This window comes from Ambystoma mexicanum, chromosome 5q (genome assembly GCF_040938575.1).
Source record: "Ambystoma mexicanum isolate Mex_15411 chromosome 5q, UKY_AmexF1_1, whole genome shotgun sequence".
NCBI classification, from domain to species: Eukaryota; Metazoa; Chordata; class Amphibia; order Caudata; family Ambystomatidae; genus Ambystoma; species Ambystoma mexicanum.
The window spans coordinates 493,887,261-493,910,091 of NC_090933.1; the positions used below are offsets into that span (position 1 = coordinate 493,887,261).

At 47.7% G+C, this 22,831-nt stretch overlaps 1 protein-coding gene across 1 annotated transcript in view; it reads left to right on the forward strand.

Moving 5' to 3' along the window:
• The window catches only part of TTR (transthyretin), a 140,326-nt gene that overhangs the window by 78,945 nt on the left and 38,550 nt on the right, over positions 1-22,831 (forward strand). Inside the window, exon 3 of the mRNA XM_069620960.1 lies at positions 7,860-7,995. Coding sequence (XP_069477061.1) covers positions 7,860-7,995 — 136 coding nt within the window. The remainder of the gene's footprint in view (positions 1-7,859; positions 7,996-22,831) is intronic.

Sequence of the window (22,831 nt, forward strand, 5' to 3'; positions counted from 1 at the left end):
TCTCCTATCTTCTCTAACTGCTTCTCTATCGCCTATCCCTCTCCTCTCACTAAATTTGGCCAGAAGAAACTTAAGAAGGACATACTGGGCTCCAACCTAGGCCTTCCTATTGCAGACACCTATGTCACGGCTTCTGCAGAGAGACTCTTACAGACATCCTCTTTGACGTTACCTCACCCGACCTATGGACTCACTACATGGTTGCCTTTCTCTCTCCTATCGCCTCTTCTCCCATTGATGGTGGAACCCTGCTGGGAGGTTCTCCTTGACCTCTTTGCCATTTCCAGGGTCATCATTAACGTCTATCGTAATGGAACCATCATGTTTCAGGGTCCTCAACCCAACCTTCTTCTCTTTGACAGGCTCCTCCCGTGCCTTTCAAACCTTGCCTCCTCCTCTGTACAGACTCCCTTGCCTGCTGTGCCTCCCTCCTCCTCTGCACAGGATCCCTTGCCTACTGTGCCTTTCTCCTCCTATGTACAGGCTCCCTTGACTACTGTGCCTTCCTTCTCCTCTGCACAGGCTCCCTTGCCTTCCCTCACAGTCCTGGTCCCTCGTCAGCCTTTGCTCCTTCGCCACCTACCACTATCCCTCTGGCTCTCTTGTCCCCCATGGGGGGGGGACCATCATCCCCTGTGCCGCCCCATGGAAGACCTTCAAAGATGGCAAGTTGCTACATATTACCACGCTTACCTCTCGCTCTGCTGTCAAACACTCGTCTGACATCTGCAACCTCATTGAACTCATGGATCTTGACGTGCTGGACATCACGGAGACATGGTTCAAGGAAAACTCTGTCACAATCTTTGACACACTCCTCCGTGAAGGATACAAGATCCTCTCTGCCGCCAGGCCCAAGAAGACAGGAGGGGGTGTGACGCTGATCTTCCTAGAATGGATACCTGTGTCCATCATCCCTACTCAGGCCTACTCTTCCTTCGAGTGCCTAGTCTGCAGGCCCTCACTCTCTCCTAAATCTTCTCTCCTTTGGCTACCTGCTGTTGGCCACCAGAACAGTCCACTCCATTCCTCTCGGAATTGGCTAACCTGGCCTCCTCTCTACTTTCCTCCTCCTCTCAACTCCTCCTGCTAGGAGATCTCAACATCCACCTGGACTCCCCTGACTCCTCAGGACTTTTCTGTAACCTATGCAACACTCTCTCCCTCTCTATCCTACCCTCTGGTCCACGCACACAGTGAATCACACGTTGAATGCTTTCATCTCTACCAACATCCCTCTCTCTATCCCTCTCACTACCCCTCTTTCTTGGACTGACCACTCTCTCCTCTCTCTTCACACTTGAAGCTCTCCTCTCCCTTTGCATCAGCACACCCGGTGCTGGCACTCGTTTTCAAAGTCACAAGACCCATGAAAAGAGTGACAGTGGTTGCCTTTGCCTCCACGTACTCTCCGCCTCAAACACCTGTGGCTGACTCACATCCTGACATAGCCCTCACTAATATCAATCTCTCTGTCTCCAACACTCTTGATTCCCTTGACCCTGCCATTAGGGTCCGACTGAAGCCTCCAAAAAAGTGCAACTCTTGTTATGACTCTGATCTGGCTGCCCTTAAACGCAAGTGTAGGGCAACTGAGTGGAAATGGAACTCATCTGGCGGACCCTCTGACAAACTGGCCTGCCGCCTCTTCAGCAATACCGACTTTCCATCCACTCCAAGAAAAGAGTCTTTATTCAAGCCTGCATCCCTGCGGCATCAAACAACACAGCAAAACTTTTCAAAGTATGTAAGGAACTGGGCAATCCTGCAGCAGCCTCCTCTTCTGTCTCTCCAACCCAGGACCTTTGCTCGGCCCTGGCTGCACCCTTCACTGCAAAAACCCAAGATATGCATTCCTCTCTCTCTTCCACATCACATTGTACAACAACACATCTGGAGTCTCCCTCGGCCCCTCCCCAACTTCTCCTTTCTTTTCTCACTCCCATCACACCTGATGAGGTCACCAGACAAGTCCGGTCTGAAGGCAGTATCCAAACAGGTGGACCCCTGCCGCTTCAAAACCATTAAGGACAACATTGACTCTCTAATCCAGCCTTGGCTGAGCTTTGCAATCTCTCTGTTGCCACTGTAGTTTTCCCAACTTCTCTTAAGCACTCCCTTGTGCACCCCTACTCTCTGCCGATCCCTCCATACCAGCAAACTACTGCCCTATCTCTATCACTCGTTTCCTGGGCGAACTCCTGCAGAAGTTGACTATGTCTCAGTTTACAGTCATCACTGCCTCTGCTGGTTGCTTCCACAACTTTCAGTCTGGCTTTAGAGCATCCGGAGGCATGGAAACTGCTCTTCTGAACACCTGTGAAGACCTGCTCTCAAATCTTGACACTAACACTCACTCTGTCGTCATTCTTCCCAACTTCTCCTCTGCCACGGTAAACCATAACATCCTGAGCACACATCTCTGTGACACCTTGGGAATCACAGGTCACTCACTGGCGTGGTTAGCCTCCTTCCTTCCTGACCAACCGTCCCAGGTGGAACTTGGGTCCTTTCTCTCTACAATCACTCTTTCAACCTGTGGCATCCCCCAGGGTTCCAACCTATCCCCTTGGTTCTTCAACATCTACATGGCTGGCCTGGCACGTGTGATTGACACTTTCGTCTCTAACTTCCAGTGTTATGGAGATGACACGCAACTCCCTTTCAGTCTACCCTCAGCCGCCTACTCTTCCTCGCTCATATCTGACTGTCTGTCTGCAATTCAACCATGGTGTGCTGCAAACAACCTATGCCTCTAGGACAATAAGATAGAGATCGTTTTCATTGGGACTCCTGCTCCCACCTTCCCTCTCACACCCTGGACGTCCTCCCTTGGCCCTGCGCTTGCACCCACCTGTGAGGCAAAATAAACCTTGGGGTCATCTTCGACTCCACTCTCTCCTTCTCTCACATCTCGGCCATCTCAAAAAAGTCCAACTGCCAGCTGCACCACCTCAGAGATACTCTTCCATTTCTCACCTTCGCCCAGCGGCTCAATGTCTCCAGAGCCCTGGTTCTCTCAAGGCTGGACTGTTGCAACAGCCTCTTTCTCGGCCTTCCTGCTTCTGCTCTCTGCCCTCTGCAGCTCATCCAGAAGAGAACCGCCAGTCTTATCCTTGGCCTCAAGCCCAGGGACCGCATCTCTTCTGCGCTGAAATCCCTCCACCGGCTCCCCGTGGTTACAAGTATCAAGTTCAAGACCACCTGCATTGCCCGCAAGGCTTTCTGAGGCCCGGGGGCTACCTACTTGCAAGGATGCCTACCTAAATAATGTCCTTCCCGAGGCCTCCGCTCATCTATGCCCTATCATATCATATCATCTACAACCAACCTTCTGCGAGTGAGCCGGTTCTCCAAGCAGATTTTTGGAGGGAGATCCTTATCCTCTGCAGGGGCCTCCCTCTGGAACCCTGCCACTTTCCGTCTTGAGCCGGATCTTCTTAAGTTCCAGAAATTCCTTCTCCTCTTCCTTCTCTCTCCCTCTACCCTGCTAACCTCTCTCTCCGCCCTATCCTTCTCTCCCTCAGTTCTGCAAAGCCTGCTGACTGGCCGCCTTGTGTACCTCATAGTCTCACAGGGCCCAGGCACCCTCGCCAGTCCACTTGCACTTGCCTCTGGGCCTTGCACTTGCCTCACTGTTACTGCACTTGGTCAATGACCCATGAGAGTGGCATCTCTCGGCACTTACTCTAGCTTCTGACTGGGCACACTTGGTCCCCCTCCCACCCCACCCTCTCCTGCACTTGCCTGTGCACTTGCACAATCTGAATATTTCATGCCTTGAAGATCGTCTGTCTGTTTCCCTTGTCTCTCCCACCCCTGTATGGTTGTGCCTTGAAACACGTGTGCATAGGCGCATTATAAATGTACAATAAATAAAATAAAAAATAAATATATGATTGCTGGGAACAAACCAAAGGATCCATTCTGCACATTCGTCTTTCAAGAGCCGGTTGCTTGAATATGCGCATCCTTATCAAGAAGGGAATTTATGAAATTGTCTAGATTATCACTCATATGATATGTAAAAGAATCTTGTCCTTTGAGAAATCGAAGGGAAAAAATCCTTTAAAAACAATGTGTGAGAGTTAGATAATGGAATAGAGACTTCTGTGTGCCACCACAGCCTCTGATTCTGTTCAGTAGTTGTATGTGGGTGCAGCACCTCCATTTCCCTGTGAACAGTTCTCAGAGACATGTTGTATGTTGCAAGGCGCAGCCCTGTGCCACTAAAGAGCACTACCTCTCAGCTCATTCTATTTCCCATCATTTCATGTTTTGCTTCTAAAGTATAGAGCAGACAGTCAATGTGATTACCTCTGGAGAGGAATATATTGTTTAGGTATCAATTGAACACAGTGTATTTACATTCTTACTGGGATTTCTGATAGTCATGTGTTATTTGCACTTGAAGCAACCCATCATTGTATGTTTTGCTTCTAAAGTATAGAGCAGACCGTCAATGGGATTACCTCTGGAGATGAATATAGTGTTTAGGTGTCATGTGAACACAGTGTATTTGCATTCCTACTGGGATCTGTGTTAGTCATGTGTTACTTGCACTTGAAGCAAGGCGGCTTGCTGTTCAGCATGTCTCACCTCCATAAATTACACGCCACCTACCTCAGAGCTGGGGAACATCATGCTTCTTGGAAGAACTTCAGTAATGCCTTGACTGGGTTTGGTTCACTTCTGTGCTAGCCAGATGTCAGCCCGAGGGTACTCAGCTGTGCCATGCCAATGCCCTCCATGCTGGGAACAGAGTTGGTTTCTTACACTGAGGTTATTGCAGCTTTCAAAAGGTGATTTACTTTCGTGAGAGCTCTGCAATCAGAACTGTTCATTGCATGTCTTGCCCCACCACTGACTCCTCCGGTAATGGTGGAAGGAGGGAATTTAGGGCGCAAAGTAGTTTGCAGTTTTGTTATTGAGAAAAGTCTGAGCTACCATCCAATAGCCAGTCATATCAATATGTGGGCGTCACAATCATAGCTGAGATTTAAGATACAGAAGTCCTGCTCCACACATGGTTCCGGCCCAGCTTCCTCAGCAATTGTGGTGCGGTATTAGGAGGGATGCTAGAACACATAAGTCATTTCTGCTTGTGGGATCCCAGCAGTCACCACATGTTACTCCAGTCACTCAAAATCAGAGCCCACACTATCAGCTTGCAAGCCTTCAAGATTCAAGCCCTGACAACCAACCCGCAGTGGCTTTGCCTTGTACTGGATGCCAACTGTGGTGTTGGATGTGGATGCTGGTACTCTGAGTCCCTTGGTGTTTCATGATGGCACCAGTTCAAGCTCCCAATTAGGTCTGAACGAAGACTCTATGATCACAAAGTTCTTTAGATTTTCAGGCTCAGACTGCTCACATGACGAGCCCCGCCCGCATCACCAGCAAACTTATTGACATTGACGCAAGATTCTTTGGGACATTAAGCTCATGAAGGCAGCAGCAGTCACGTCTTCTGCTAAACAGGCCCACACAGACCAGACTGCAGACTGCAGACTACCACTATCCTCACCTCAAACATCACTGCCCCATGTCCCCCTAATCCCTGGTAAGGTGAGACGTGTGCATGCTGGGATTCAGGGTGGTCCCTTTCAGTTGGCAGGGAGGAGAAGGCTGTGCTCTCTCGTGGTAACCCGTGAGATTGAAAAGAAATGTGGAGGCCCCCTCTTCTGTCTGTGCTACTGGTGACTTAGCAAAAGAGGCTGCTGCTAATACTGGAGTCCCTAGATATCACTGGCTCCTGCCCAGCTCCAACTCAGATCAATGCCTGTTTTCCACTGGGACGGTGGAGCATTTACCATCTTCTCTACTGCTCCTCTCACCATCAGTGGCCACACACCTTCTACAGAGTTCATGCTGCAGAGGCAGAAGGACAACCAGTAACTCACAGCCCAGTCTCAGCTGGATCATTCCTGGCTCCCACCAGACACACAACCATACCAAACATCACAATGCATCGTATTACCGCAGTGTCACACGTACATTTGCCATCGTTCATGGCTTGTCCGGAGGCCTAGGTGGGATGCACAGAAGCCTAGAAACAGGGATGATGAATCAACAGATTTATTTTATTAGTACAGTGGGTAACGAACCAGGAATTTTTAAAAGAGTCCCTCCCACTGGGCCTGATGCTGTCTCACCTCCCAGTGGTGCTATGGGTTTCCAGGGGATTTCCAAACTCTTGCCGATACAGTCTGTTGCAGGTTTCACAAGGGTTCCCGAACCCTTTCTTCGGACCTCGTTCCAAAAAGTGCCAAGTCTCTAGGTTAGGAGGATCATCTAGAAATCTAATGGTACAACAGGAGAATCCCTTTGGTTAAGAAGGGGCCCAAAGGCTGCTTGATACCTGGTGCCACACATTTCCCCTCCTCAGGGTCAGGTACCTCTTTTTCCAAGGCTTGTGGCATCCCCACTGTCACCTTGACTACTCCTCTTCTGTCTCCCTTGACGGGGACTCGTTCCCCCTCCTGTTTTCTCAGCTGCCTTTGGCCTCTTCAGCATCCTTGTGCCTTCCTGTACATACTGGATAGGGCCGTGCCCTCCTCCTCCTCAGCTGTTGCCACCTCCCCCTGTCACTATCACCTCCTCTTTGTTTGTTACCATGTGAGCTGCTAATGCCCCTCCTCTATTATTGCCACCTCTGTCAGTATTACTTCCTCGTCTTCTCTGTGCCAATCCTCCTTTGTTGTCTTCCCCCTTGTCTCCAGCTCCTTCTTATAACTCCTCAATCACTTTCCAGCACTCCTTAACCGCCTGATCCCAACCTTTTACAACACCCAAATCTGAGCAACTGGGGCTGGGTCCTTTCATACAGTGTTCCCGCCTCCTGGTTGGGACTTTCAGTGAGGGGTTGCCCCTAAACCTGTAACTATGTACGGGCTAGGATTAGCTGTGATCCCTGAGTGCCCGGGGGACTGCTTTGGCTTCATGGAACTGGGCGAAGCCTATCATTGGCCTGTCTGCCATCTTGAATGCTAGTTATTCTCCTATGATCCTCCCTGATGCTGTCTATGCTGAGTTCAGTTCTCCTGGAATTCCATCATCTGATATAGAGGCTGAAAACATTGTTTGGTTAGCTTAATGGACACTTTGTTCCTATTTTAATATGGGTCATGCAGGGAAAAAGAAACACTCTACCCCGAGTGTAAAATTCTCTTACAGGGTAATGATGCTTCCGTAACTTTGCTCTCAGGACTGAATTCTCAGCATTCGGGAAGTCGCTGTCTGGTAACATTGTATCTGCAGATACATAGCTCACCACAGGTCTTGGCAACATTATGAAATAACTACTTTGATGTACTGAGCCAGGCTGCAACTGTTTCAAAACGGAAGCTAGCGCCATCAGGGAAGGGAAAGGATTTCCCTTAAAGCCAAAGGTGTCCTTTTCCACAATTAAGCTTTGGGTCTGCTCAAAGAGAGCTTTAGGCTCTTGTGAAAGGGGTATACTATTCCTGCTTTGCAAAGTATTGCAGGGGGATTTAGCATGGTCAGGGACTGCCCTTGTGAGCTGGTGGGATGGTATTCTAGCCATCCACGTGTGTTTATGGTGTGGCCGTGTGATTGTCCCCTGCTATTCATTTGGGCCAAAGAAAGGGGTTCAGGGGACCCTCCTCATACCTCACTCGTGCTGCCACTTGAGCTACCCGCTTTGTGGTCTCCACAGTCGGGAAGGGACCATCGTCACAGACAGAAGGGAAATGTGCAGCCATTTCACATACCAAGGCTAACAATACCCTTTGCTAGTTACTCCAGTGTTTGACCTGGTTTAATTTTACCTCAAAACCAATTAAATGTTCATGACTAAACTATATATATAATGTCTGTTTATTTTTTATACCAAACAGGAAAACAACAGAATCAGGAGAAATCCTAAATCTTACAAATGAGGAAGACTTTGTAGAAGGAACTTACAAAGTAGAATTCTGCACCAAGCCTTATTGGCGGAAGCTCGGCATTACCCCGTTTCATGAAAATGCAGTTGTAAGTACTTTCCTGGAAACTTGCATGAGTTATCAAAATGAAGTCGCCGTACTTAGATTCCGCAACCCTCCGCAACCCTCTATGCTTTCTCTCGTTTCCATTTGAGCACATCAGGTTGACTCTGGTCCCGCGACCTTATAGTTCCACCCTGCATGTACCGTATGGTTATTGCACAATAACTGTATTGTTTAATACCTCCATAGTGTGCTGGATTTTCCATGCAACTCTATTGATTTTATTTCACCAACATCCAAAAAACAAAACTAATGATGACATAGGGCCTCATTACACGGATGGCGGTGAGCCATGGCGCTATTAGCGGCATGGTTCATGCCGGTAAAATACCGGCACCGCCTTGGCGGAAAGGGGAATTACCACCCCATTCCAAGGTTGGTGGGGCGATAATTCCCCCTTCCACCATTGCCCTTCCCCATTCCCATTTTTGGCCCATAGGGCTCTATGGGAATGGGGAAGGCGCTAATTACAGTACTGCAAATTGCGGTACCGTAATTAGTTCCCTGGGTGCCTTTGCGGGTTGGTTTTTAACACCTGCAAAAAGCAGGCGTTAAATCCCCCAACCCGCAAAGGGACCTCGTAGTAAGGTGGTAAGGATTTACCGGTAATTTACCGGTACCGGTAAATCCTTACCGCCATCCGTGTAATGAGGCCCATTGTGTTTCGATACCTTTCTCTACTTCAATGTTCTTCACACCAGTAACAACGAATGTGCATTGTATACGAGATGAAGGTATCGAGTCATTGCATCAAATGCAAGACCATCAAATGCCTTACCATAGAAAAAAATGCATCGAAAAAAAATAATTGAATTCATTTTTTTAAAGGTAAAGGGTTTATTTTAATTATAATGGGTTTTAAAGGTAAAGTAAAGGGGTGCATTCGATGATTTATTTTTGATGCACTTTATTACTATGGTAAGGCATTCGATGATCTTGCATTCGATGCAATGGCTATAAACTGAGATGAAGTATCCCCAGACATAACTTTGTAAGGGTATTTCAAGTCAGTAGAGACATCTGTAAGAAATGAAAGCTAGCTTGTTGGAGGGGAGTTCCATCGCAAAGTTATAACTATCTTTTTTACGTTTGGTAGGTGGCATATGTTCCGTTATATGTGGTGCCACCTTCACCCCTTGCAATACTTGACCTGTTCCTTTACCTCTTGCTAGATATCCTCCTGTTGTTGGCATGTGGCATTCAAAGCTAACTTTATAGATTAACGTGAATGGGGAAATGCCAATAGATTCGTGCTCCCCTGCAATTATCCCCAACAATGCACTAAACCAGCAATGCACCGTCATCCAGGGACTATGCATTGTTAGAGGAAGGAAGTCCAAAATAAAGAAATAAGGAAAACGGATTCCGTTTTTTACTGGCAGCTGTGACAGGTCTTCCATTGCCACCTTTCGTACTTGTTTTCATTTTTATATATTGAACGTGAGAAATGTCATTTTAAATAGAAATGACACACATAGAAAGCAATACAGATTTCAGGAGCAGTCCCTGGGTGAGAGTAAACTAGTTAATACGGGGCCTGGGGGCTGGGGGGTTTGAAATGACACATGCACTAGGGACTGGAACGAGGCAACAGACATACATATATAGTGTCATAGAGCAAGACAGTACACATAATTCCATCTGAAACATACAACATACATTTTGAGACCTAACTGGAACTGGGAGGGGTAGGTTGTTGTGAGAGGTGAAAGGTACAGATTCTTTAATTGTTTGTGGTGGGAAGAGGTCAATAGGTGCACAGGATGGCTTATCTGAGTGAACAATGGGTAATATTTCAGTTGGTATGGTGGGCAGAGTTGGGATAATGAGTGGAGGTGACAGGATGACAAGGTGTCACATATTTATGTGATCTTGGAAATGAAGTACGAGGCAAAGTCGTGAGCTGAGGGAGAGTAGAAGAGGAATCAGTTTTTAGGGAACGGGGAAGTAGAGAGTGGAGGGTCATAGGGAGTTTCTAAGAGTCTGAGCAGAGAGATGATTCAAGGTCACTTCGCTAAGAGGACATGGCAGTGTTAGGAGCAGTAGTGAAGGCATTGAGGTATTCCTGAGAAGAGAGGAGGAGTGATCGTCATGCCAGTGGCGCAGACGGGGAAGCATGGATGTCTTCAGCTGTTGGATAGCTGTGGAGAACCATGGTTGGGGACTGAGCATGGGGGTGTGATGTGGCAAGTAGGGCAGTGACAATGAAAGGAAGTAACCATTGCATTATTGAAATCAGTTGAGGTTTTTGCAATCCACTGGGTAAGCAGTAGAGGAAACGACTGCAGAGAGGAATTACCTTTGTTCAAGTATGCAGCCATGGAGGCAGGTCTGAACTACCTTTTGGTGATAGAGTAAGGAGTAGGAATGGAGATAGTGAAGTGATTAAGTGGGTGATCAGAGCGAGTAGGGTCGATGAAGCGAGAAGAGGAGTGGAGGGCTGGAGGGGGGGTAAGAAGGTGTGAGGAAAGGAGTTCCATATTACCTTCTGGTTCTGGAAGCAGACTTGTGACATCACCCGCCAACACTTACATATTATTGCTGATTAGTACCCAGCAAGGGGGTGTGGTGGTCTCCCAGCCAATGGGGAGGCTCAGAATGGGAGCATTACCACACAGTAATCCCCTGCCCTCAGCCTCCTCGCGGCCGGCGGCTGCCATCTCCCCTCACCGGTGAATCAGGTAAGTCTTTCTACCACCTCACTACCCCATCCACAGAATGTCCTCCCCGCACTCCCACTTACCTTCTTTTCTGTCCATTTCAAGAGCAGACGCGCTGGGAACACTTCTGTCCCCAGCGCATCCGCTCACGATCTGCGACAGGCCATCATGGAAAGGAAGAAAGCACTACGTGTAGGCCCTTCTCCCATCCCATGGTGACCATTTTGCTTGTTTACTTTTTTTCCCATTGTTTTATTGGCCCCCATGGAAAGGGAGAATTGCCTTCTCCCTTTCCATGGCGGCCATTTCGTTCGTTTACCTTTTTTCCTATTTTTTTCATTGGCCACCATGGAAAGCGAAAACGGACTTTGTTTTCCCTTCATCAGTGGCCATTTTTTGCCATTTTTTTTCTGTTTCGGGACAGAAAAAAAAATGCCATTAGTACCCTGGTGTAACGGGCTGGGGGTACTAATGGCAATAAGCCACTCAGCTGCGGGCCATTACCGCATAAGGTAATTCCCCAGGGACCTTCGTTAAGGCCTGAGTATAGCAAGGGCCTGTAACTAAGGGCCCTGGGGGCATTACCTTATGCAGTAATGGCCCCACAGGCGAGGGGCTTATTGCCTAAATAGTGATGTCAATGTCTTATTACAGGTGAGTAAGGATTTTACAACTATACTGTAATAAGAACATTACATGTTGGTTCCAAAACGTGGTGTATTGGGGTGCTCCCAAATGGGTTATCCGAAGTGGGTTCTCCCAAACGTTTATTTCAAGACTAATCTGCTTTTATCACCTATCAGAACTTTCAATTTTGATGTTATTTTGAAACTTGTGGGGTGGGGTGATTGCTGGTAAACGAAAAATTGAAAGGATAACTTCCAAGTGGGAAAAGTTTACAGGAAAGGAAAGGTTTAGGGTGGGGCTGAAGCTAGATCAAGAGATAGCAAGAGGCGATAGTGTTTTGTACCGCTATGATTGTTATCCAAATAAGAGAGCATATTAAACTCTTTATTAAAATATCTTAATAGGTTAAAACTCAAGCTAGTGAGATCTGTGGATGAAGCTAGTCTTGCATCCTCCCAAATTTGATCTATGAACTCTCTGGGGCACATGCAATCACATTTCGGACATACCCGAGTCTTCTTTCCATCATTTTGGGTCTGGTTAAATGAGTACTACTGAGGTGCAAGATTACAGAATAGGGACTTAATGGCGGATATGATCCATGTGAAAAGCATACAGGGCTGTGTCTTAAACAGTCACATGCTAAATGTGTTTCTCCAACCCAGCTTCCATTCCTTGTGGCATTCCCCTTGGCTCATCTCCCATCATCTTCACCTTCTACCTTTTCCCACTTGCTAACATCATCCATTCCTGTGCATTTAACTTCTGCATATATGCCAATGATGCCCAGATTCTTCACCATCTAAACAGGAAACATTGCATCATTGACCCCTCCCCGCCGTCCTGCCACAATTGTTACTTCCTGGACATGCACCATTCATTTGAAAATGAGCACCTAGAAAACGGACATCTGGTCCCTGGCAAAGGCCCCAACGTTTGGAGTGAACGTCTGTGGACTTCAGAACATAGCATCTGTGCCACACCTGTCAAATCTGTCAAGATCTTACACTTTTCCAATGACCTCCTCACAGCACAAGGGGCCTCCATTGCTAAATCTTCAGATTGAATCTTCTCCGCCATATATTCATCTTTCCTCTCGTTTCGCAATAGACACACTGCACTAAACCCCTAAATCTCCACTTATCTACACAATGACAACTGCCTCTAATCTGGTCAAATTCAACTCCTCAAATGGGCCCAAAATGCAGCAAATGAACTCCTCCTATTCCTTGTCACAAAGAGCCCATCAACTGCCTTTACCCTCTTCCTCAAATAAATCCATTACAAGACTGAATGTACTGTACATAAAGAAGTGCTTTAACTAGGCTATGAGTTCCCGATCCCCAAATTCCCACCAATCCCCCCCTGCAGGAATTAGTATTCCAATGATGCTTGACAACCAGGTGCCCCAAAAATCAAAAAGAAACCAAAGGAGGTATAGACATCTCTTATCTCAATGCCAAATTATGAGAACTGCCTCCATGCTTCACTCTGCCACAAAACCAACCTTTTGGGTTCAGCAATGTCCTCAAAACCTGGCTCTTCTGAAACTGATCTATATCCTTTGCCATTTGCTCTTCTCTGGTGCCTTTCATCTTGTACTCGCGAGGCCACGTGTGCATACGGTGTGCAACACGCGGATAATAATGTAATAATTAAATAAATGATTCAGCATTTCATCGTTCTGACGATGCTTAACGGGTACTAATGCCTTTGGTCATTTTTCCAAGGTGAAACTTCATGACTTTCAAGCATGTACCTTGGAAAGACCATTAGGGCAGAGGAAGAGACAGTCGCATGTCAGGTAACCAAGAGAAAGCATGTTATTCCTCCGGCATCACCTAAATGAGTACCATTTAGATAGGTAGCATTATAATAATATGAGGTCATTGATTGATTGAATTGTTATTCATTATGCTCCTAGACACAAGTGTTTCAAGGCGCAACTAAGCAAGGGGAGGGGAACAAAGGGAGGACAAGATAAACGATATTACTAGGCCTTGTGTCATATAGATTGTGTAAGTGCGCAACAAGAAGTGCAAGGGAGAGGGTACAGGGAGAAGTGCACCCAGACTAGCAGGGCCCTGAGTTAAGTGCAAGGAAGGCTGCGGTTACAAGGGACAATCCCAGTCTGGTAGTGCAAGGTTAGCCAGGCAGCAGTGCAAGGTGGGCCTGGCGGCAAGTGCATGGGGACTGGTCCGGGGGCCTTTTGTCCTGTATGACTCAGAGGACACCAAGCAGCTAGTCAGTAGACAGAGCAGGAGCAGGGAGGGTTAGCACGGGAGAGGGAGCAAGAGGGAAGAGAAAAGGAAGGTTGTGAGGAGCTTCTGGAACTTAAGGAGATCTGGCTCAAGATGGAGAGAGGCAGGGAGGCCATTCCAGAGGGATGCACCTGCAGAGGAGAAATATCTACCCCCCATTGTCTGCTTGAAGAAGCGACTCACCTGCAGAGATTTAAAAGTAGATGAGTGGAGGGCTCTAGGAGGTAGGTACTTAGGATGAGAGATTTGAAGGTACTGGGGGCCATGGCCCCAGAAAGCCTTGTGGACGATGCAGAGGATCTTAAACTTAATCCTTGTAGCGACCGGGAGCCAGCAAAGGGATTTCAGGGCCAGAGAGATGCGGTCACTGGGCTTGAGGCCAAGGATAATTCTTGCGGTTCTGTTCTGGGTGAGTTGAACAGGGCGAAGTGTAGAGTTAGGCAGATTGAGAAAGAGGCTGTTGCAGTAGTCCAGCCTAGAGAGAACCATGACTCTGGCAACAGTGAGTTTCTGGGGTAAGCTGAGAAAAGGGAGAATTCCTCTGAGGAGGTGCAGCTGATAATGGGCCTTCCTGGCAAGTTCTGTGATATGTGGTGAGAAGGAGAGAGTGGAGTCAAAGATGACCCCAAGGTTTTTTGCCTCACAAGAGGGCGAGGGCAGAGGGCCCACGGAGGGCAGCCAGAGTGAGAGAGGAAAAGCTGGAGCATGGGTCCCAATGAGAAGCATGTCAGTCTTACTGGCGTTAAGGCAGAGATCATTAGAGGTGCACCATGCCTGAAAAGCAGATAGACAGTCAGGGATGAGCGAGGAGGAGGAGTAGGCTTAGGGTAGCCTGAAAGAGAGCTACATGTCATCCGCATAACAATGAAAGTTAGAGGAAAAGGTCGAGATCAGGATGGCCAAAGGGGACAGATGGACATTTAAGAGCCAGGGGGAGAGGACAGAGCCCTGGTGAAGAACACATGTGGAGAGAGAGGTGGTGGAGAGAAAGCACGCAAGCTGAACCTGGGAAAGTTGCTCCAGGAGGATGGCGGTCAGCCATGCCAGAGCCTGATCCATGATGCCCAGGATCTCACAGAGGCGTGTAATCAGGATGTTGTGATTGACCATGTCAAATGCAGAGGAGAGATCGAGGAGAATGAGGACAGAGGGAGAGCTAGAGTCAAGATTAGAGAGCTGATCTTCACAGGTATTCAGCAGGGCAGTTTCCATTCCTTAGGGGAGATGGGGAGTCTGTATTGCCTTTGGAGCAGGCAGCAAGCCAGCTTGTCAGAGGGTGCATCCAAAGCGCCCACTTATGTTCACCTTCTCTGCACTTGTGTTTCAGAGCGGCCGGATCAGATTTATACCAGAAGTTGTACTTGGTGGCAGGTGTCAGATGGATCCTCATGACAGGGGCAAGGATATCCAGAGTGTTTTAGATGGACAGGTGAACGTTGGAAAGGACTGCATCAGGATGGGATTCAGCCACCATAGTCGGTGGGGGAGAGAAAGTGGAGACAAAGGTGGTCACTGACACTCGCTTCATAGTTCCAATGACCGTGAAGGAAGGTTGCAGTGCTGGGTGGGCCTTTGCCAAGGGGACAGGAAGATTCAAATGAGAAGAAAGAATAAAGTGGTCAGTCCTGGAGAGAGCAGTAGTGAGAGATTAGAGAGGGGGATGTGTGAAGAGATGAGAACATCCAAGGTGTGTCCAGCAGAGTGAGTCGGACCAGAGGGAGGAATGGAGAGGGAAAGAGAGTTGCATATGGTGCGGAAAAGCCCACTGGCGTCTGCGGAATGCAGGTAGATGTTGAGATCCCCAAGTAGGAGAAGCTGATAGGTGACGAAAAGGAGATAGGAAGTGAGGTCAGCCCATTCAGAGAGGAGGTGGCCTGGTCAGGTGGTCTGTAGATGGTGGCCAAGGTCAGAGAGAGGCATTCAAAGTAGGAATAAGTCTGAGTGGGGATGATGGAAGCAGGGATCCAATCAGGAGAGATCAGGGCCACTCTGCCTCCGGGCCTGTTGGGCCTGGGCTTGGAGAGGATCTTGTAGCCCTCAGGGAGGAGTGTGTCAAAACTTGTGAGAGAACTGACCTTGAACCATGCTCCATAAGAGCGAGAACATCCAGGTCCAGGAGTTCAAGGAGGTGGGAGAGGTCGGAAGAGTTTTTGAAACGAGAGCGAGAGTTGAGAGGTGCCACATTCAGCAGGTTGCCACTTTTGAAAGACTTCCGGAAAGGGTACAGGGTAGAGGAGTACCCATCAGAAGTGGCAGAGGAGCCAGAGAGGTGGATGGTGGAGGCAGCACAGGAGCCAGAGAGGTAGTGGGTGGCAAGAGAGCCAGAGTGATGGAGGACGGAGGTGGCCAAGGACCCAGAGAGGTGGTTGATGGCATAGGAGCTGAAGGAATAGAAGTAGGAGGTGGCAGAGGAGCCAGAGAAGTGGTAGAAGGAGTAGCCGGAGATGGAAGGAAGTTGATGAGGTAAGGGAGGCTTATCAAAAAGCAGGAGATTGGGCTGAGGGCCCGGGACAATGATGGTGATATTTAGATAAACATTAATGATGACTCTGGGGGACTGGAAGGGGGCCAAGAGGTCCTCCCACCGGGTGCCACCATTTATGGGAGAAGAGGTGGAAGAAGAGAGAAGGTCCATCCGGCAGGAGAAGGACCGACAAAGAGGATGCCGGTGAGAGTCTGCCTGGCGGCAGCACTGACATAGGTGCCAGCGATGGGAAGCCCTGGACTGGAGACCAGGGTGTCCTTCTTAAGCTTCTTCCTCCAGTCTTAGTGAGAAGAGTAGGATAGGAGATAGAAAAGCAAATGGAGAAGATTGGGGAAATTGAGACCACCATAGTGGATGTGAAAGAGGAAGGAGAAAGGGCAGACGAGAGAGAGAGAAGAGAAGGAAACACTGCACAGAGCTGCACCAGACAGGGCACATAAGGAGGGGATTTGGGAGAAAAGGGGAGAGTGGTAAACAGAGGAAACAACAGGTAACAAGCGCAGACGGAGACAAGTAAACAAGGGCAGCAACAAGTAGTGAATGGAAAGAGCGTGGGATCCAACCAGACTCAGCTCAACCTAGAGAGGAAAAAGGCCTGGAGGGCAACAGTAGTGGTCACAGAGTAAGAGAGAACCTAGGGAAAGGTAGAATGGCCTAGTTAACACAGCAAGCCATGTACAAGCACACCTAGGAATGGAGGAGAAATGCAAGAACAGTGATAGAGGCTAATAAATTCACTTTCAGGAAAAAATACAGAAAATGCAGGGGAACGCAGAGAAACAGTGATGGGGTCCAAAACTATTCACCTAGAATGGAAAAAAGCAGAAAATGCAAGAGAAATGCAGAGAAACATTTGCAGAGGCACAGAAATACAAAATACAGTTACCCGGGAGAGGGGCAGCCTAATGGATGCGTAGAGACAGTGCAGGGTATATTTTAAATAAAATGGAAGCAAGTTTGAGGAAGGGCAGTTAAGTAGGATGCAGTAATGGCTGTGCCCCACGCCCGCACCTGTCTTAACTTGGGTCACTGCTGGTTGACAGCTGAGCTGCATGCTCGTACTCTATGTTCCGCCCCCTTCGTTGCCAAACAACTGCATCACACAACACTGCGGCCTTGTCCTTCAAGGTCTTTGCCGCAGAGGGCCGAGCCTCGGTTCTTAAAGGTTTGAATGCGTGGACGTAACGCAATGTGCTATGTATCAGGAGACATCATCTCCTGCACACCTGTGTCGCACAACAGTGTGGCCTTGTCCTGCGAGGACTTTGCCGCAGATGGTCCGATCTTCGGTTCTTAAAGGTTTGGATGCGTGCATATAGAGCAATGTGCTATGTATCGCTGGTCAACGTCTACTGTGCACCTGCATCGCACAACACTGCGGCCTTGTCCTGCAAGGACTTTGCCACAGAGAGTCCGATCCTCGGTTCTTAAAGGTTTGGATGCGTGGACGTAGCGCAACGTGTTATCTATCTGTGGGCAGTGTCTCCTGCGCAACTGTCTGGCACAACACTGTAGCCTTGTCCTGTGAGGGCTTTGCTGCATAGGGTCCTATCCTCAGTTCATAAAGATTTGGATGCGTGGACGTAACCCAACGTGTTATCTATCTGTGGGCAGTGTCTCCTGCACAACTGTCTGGCACAACACTGCAGCCTTGTCCTGCGAGGGCTTTTCCGCAGAGGGTCCGATCCTCGGTTCTTAAAGGTTTGGATGCGTGGACATAGCGCAACGTGCTACGTATCTCTGGGCACCGTCTACTGCGCACCTGCATCGCACAACACTGCGACCTTGTCCTGCAAGGGCTTTGCCACAGAGGGTTAGATCCTGGGTACTTAAAGGTTTGGAGGCATGGATGTAGCGCAACATGCTTGTATCACCAGTCAGCGTCTCCTGCAAGGTCATGGCCTCCCTATAATAATATTTGTTATAATTGGTTATTTATAACAGGCTTAATACCCATAGGTCTCTAAGCGCAGACCCGGGGATCGATCCTGTGTTGCTATGGGGCATCTTGCTTCCAAGGCAAGCGCGTTGCCCCTAACAGTACAGAATATATTTCTTTTCTGAAGGGTTATTTATTAACAGCTGTAAGCTAATTGTGCTTTTTCTATATTAAAAAAAACTGCTGCAACAGCTGCAACCTAGCACTTTTGACCTGTTAGCACGAAAAGCCCTGACCTTTTCAAACTACTATTTACAGAAACATTTATACACATGAAACGGCTGTGAGCTGAATCACATGCTCTGATAATAGTAATTGTGCATGCAGTGGCAATTGTTTAATATCATGTCTTCAGGTAATAGTCCCACTTTCAGCATACACGTACTTTGTATGCACATGTCCATCCATACATCAAAATGTGTCTTTCCTCTTTTTCCACGAAACTTGCCAGAATCAGTGCAAATGAAGTATCAAAACATTGAACAGTTGTAACACATTAGAAAAACTCTTCTACTGTTGCTATTCTTTTAGCAATTGGAACGAATTGAGATATGTTGTGTAATGGCATGCAAACAGTTGGAATATTACTCGAAAATGTGTTAAATAATCGCCACTAAATGCTCTAATGATGTCGACTGAGCACAGGATTCTTCTCACTGAATGCGCCTTGATGCCTGCGGGCTTTCGGCGCTCTATAAGCATATAAAAGTAAAAGTTAAGTAAAGTATTTTTAATCTAAAATACTGAAGGTGGTGAACACACAATCACGTAGAGCAAATAGGTGCATCCTTCCATTGTCTGTTGTAACATTGTAAGCTAAACATTTTTGGTTGTTGGAGAATCAAAGAATATGGAGAAGAAGAAAAACACATGCATTTCTTAATTGTGATCTTTAAAATACTGGAGGACTCTCTGCAGCAGGGGTGTTAATTATGTGTTCATTTTAGTGCTGTCATGTGTAGGCCATGTTAGTTGACATTTAGATTTTGATTGGATGATGGAATCGGCTGCTACTGGATTTCATTCTTCGTTTTGCTGGACGTGTTGTGGGGGATTTGACACACCGAGGCAGTGCTGCTTGAATTCAGTATAAAACATTCCAGCAGGGAGATAGGGGAGAGAAACCCTCAACGATGTGCCAATCCTCAGTGGGCCTCCAACCTTCCATAGAAGCATTCCTGTACTTTGGACTTCAAAATATAAAGTGGGTTACAGGGCCCGGCCATCTAAGAAAAGACACATTCGGAAGTTGATCCCTCATCAATAGCAATAAAGGCATAAAGCACTCATAACTGTGATAAGTAAAAATGATTCAAATGTACTTGTTAAAGGGAAATCACACGCTGGGCTTGAATCATCAATCAGCACCATCTGAGGAAACGTGCACAAAGAAATATCAGAACCTGTCTGAAACCACTTTATCCACACACTGAACGTTCCCAGCGTTGGACCAGGGGGCACGCTTGTGATGTAGCGCACTTCCTGTTGTCATGTAGCCCACTTCCTGTGACTTTGACGTTAGAAAACCGAAGACTAGACTGAGCAAACAAGGTAGAGTTGAGATGTTTGGAGTCCAGTTGATGTATTTTTCCTGATGAAATCTGGTGTGCAGGAGGTCACAGAAGACAAGTAGTTTGATCCCTAGGGAGCTTTATCAACAGTCAGTCATGAATGCCTCCAGGCTTTGGGTATTAAACACCATACGCCGTTCCAACAGCTACAATGCAGGCATGAACAAATCCCATTTTCTCAAGATTTATGTAGAAAGAGAGGTAACAGCTCACCTTGCCCTCTCTCTTTCCCCTATAAGGAAGTTGATGAATAGGAAGGGATACATTCACTCTCCTTTGTATCGCCTTAATCACAATCTTCACAATTTTCCTCACATGCTTCGTTGGATCCTTCTACCGTAGGGCCAACCCCCAAAAGAATTGTCTTGCATGAATTCTAGGCACAGGATTCAGATTCTGAGGCTGAGGTTGGTTTGAGAAGACCCACGAGAACAATGATGCCGCGGGGAATCATTGTAACACTAGCGAACATGTCCCGGACAAATGCAAGTGTAAAGATTGCACTGAGTCAAATGCTCGGAGAAGCCAGAAATCCTTTTAAAGCATAAACTGGTGAGGCTAGATGGACCATGTTCACTTGTGGCATATTATTGTAGAAATACCACATGCATCAATAACCTTACAACATCCAGTAATGTAATGACTTGCAAAAAAAAGGAGCAGTTTATTGAGTTCTTGTGAGTTTAAGCAGCTGAAGACCCTGGGTGGCGAGGAGGGGGACCCAGAGGAGAAGATACAGGACTAGCCAGCAGCACCATAAAGTCAGTAGAGCAGTACTGTGGGTCCAAAAAGCGGTTTTGAAGTTTCCAAAGTCGGTCACTGTGTATCTTGTTTGTTGACACACTGGTACAGGGAGCACCTTGGGAAGGACAATTATTCGAGATATGTTTGTTCCTGTGCTCAGGGTCCAAGCCAGAGGAGGTGACAGGCGAAGAAGCAGTGGTCTGTGGTATTCTGCGATACAGCTTTCTTCCTCCATCCTCAGGCACAGGATTCAGATTCTGAAGCTGGGGTTGGCTTGAGAAGACCCACAAGAACAATGATTACTGCACAGTAGGGAGGAGCTGGCCTTGGAAGACGGAGTGGGAGGTGAGTTTGGCTGTCCAGTAGCAGGACAAAGGGCAACACAAGCCGCTGGAGCTTCTGAGTTGGGGGGATGGGCCCAGTGGGCTCGCCTGATTTCCGTGCACGAGGAATGTCTGGTCCAAATGGTGCAGAGAGTCCCCAGGGACTCCTATTTCTGGTTCTGTTGGTTCAGGCACTGCCAGATGCTTCAGATAAACAAGGCCTTCAAGCAGGAGGTGTGATCCAATTGTCCCCATCGGATCAGGTGGAAGGAGCACCACAGTTGTGGCCTTCTGATCTGCTTGGTGAGGTAGATCTTTGCTGTCAGATTTGGTGGAGCATCAAAGCACTACCGTGCAGAGCTTTGGTCCTTCCTTGAGAAGCAGGGCTTTGCAGGAGTATAAGTACAGAGTCCCAGCAGTAGCCAATGCAAGTGCATAACGACGTCTCCTTTTATCCTCCTCAGGAGGCAGTGAGTGAACACAGCACCCTATCAGACACAAGTGTCAAATAGAGGGATGGTCAGCCATTGTCAGACCATCACTCCAAGCACACTCATACACCCAGGAAGGGCCTCACACAAAGGAAATACACCCACACTATTTTAACATGTATCTGCTTATGGCAGTCAGAACTGGTTTCAGGCTGCTGACTACAGCCCCCGATCATGGGATACAGGCAACCGAAGCCAAAGTTAACTATTTCCTCACATTTACACAAAGAGGAACAACAGATTGTGATATGACCCATCAGGTCTAACAACGTAATATCCATTTTGTGACATGGAGGATGGTTCAATAAAAGAACCAAGAAGGTAAAATGGTTTCCACTAAGTGGAGTCATTTTACATAAAGCAAAATTCACCACCAGCCTAGCAACACGGCTAACAGAATTGGGGTTGGCGGTTATGCTCTCTGTGATATAATGGGATAACCCTGTCTTTGGAGTCACAGAGATTCTTATGGCAGAGCATACAAATGCAGATCCACTCTCCCATTCACGCTTCAGATTTAGTGTTGCTGGGAGGAAAAGGAGAGTCAAAAATCAAGGAATCCAGAAAAAAGAGGAGGGGATCATCCACATTAAGTAAAAGAGCTCCAAGTCGTAATTCTGCCCTAGCACCATCTAGGGGCCTGTCCCGGCGTGGAACTGTGTGTCTGTGCCAGGCATGAGTCCCCAGTCCCAGGAGGGTCTCTCACTGGGTTCCCCTGCATGCTCTTAACAGGGAGAGTATGCTACTATGAAGTGGGAATCAATTTTTGGAGTGATTTTGTCTAACGTGGAGCCCACCTCCTTTTCTGGTGTCGCTATCCCTGGGTCTAGGGAAGAGGTTCAGAGGCTCAGCTCTATGGTATTTGTCACGAGGACAATCCTCTTCTGATGATACCTGGCAAAAACTCCCTGTCACTCAGTGAGGTTTTGCTGTTTTGTGCCTCCTTCCACCTCTGAAGTCTACCACTGACCAACCTGGTCCGCAGGAACCTTCTTGTTTTTTGTCATACTAGGAGTTACCTGTCCACCTCCTGTCTTCTCAGGTTAAATGGGTCTATCTGCCACTCCTATCTTTTCCCATCGGCTTCACCAAACGGTCATGGGTCCAGATTCTTTCCATCTTCCCATCTCTCTCTCTCTCTCTCTCTCTCACCAAATGACTCTCCACCGTCATCCCCTTTAAAGTCTCTCTTCTCAGATGTTATTGACTCCTCGAACCTCCTCAAATCTCTCACTCCAACCTCCAACAACTCTCTCTCTACAAATTAGTATGACCTCCTCCTTCAATCTCTTCAAAACTCTCTTCCTCCAACCTCCAAGTCTCTCCTCCATCACTCTTCTCAAAGGTCTTCTCACTTGCTAACCTCTTCCAAACACCTTCATCTAGCTCCTACCGTATGCTGCACACTGCCAGACTGAACTAGCTGCTTTGTATTGAGTGGATCCCCGAACCCCTAGGTGATGCTTAGGAATATTTCATTTCACCTGGGCTGTGGGGGCTGAGCTGTTCTGTGATTCGGTGATGTTCACAGGGCCGGTTTCCCCTCCCACAAGACATCAATTATCAGAACACTACACCCCTACACATGATTTACAAAGCACCACACTTGCCAATGCATTCTAGCACCAGATGCACACAAGGCTCCCCTTCGGACACAAATTCCTCTATGTTCTTGAACGAGAAAATCTAGAGATTGACCCATTTGTAAAGTTCAGGGTACT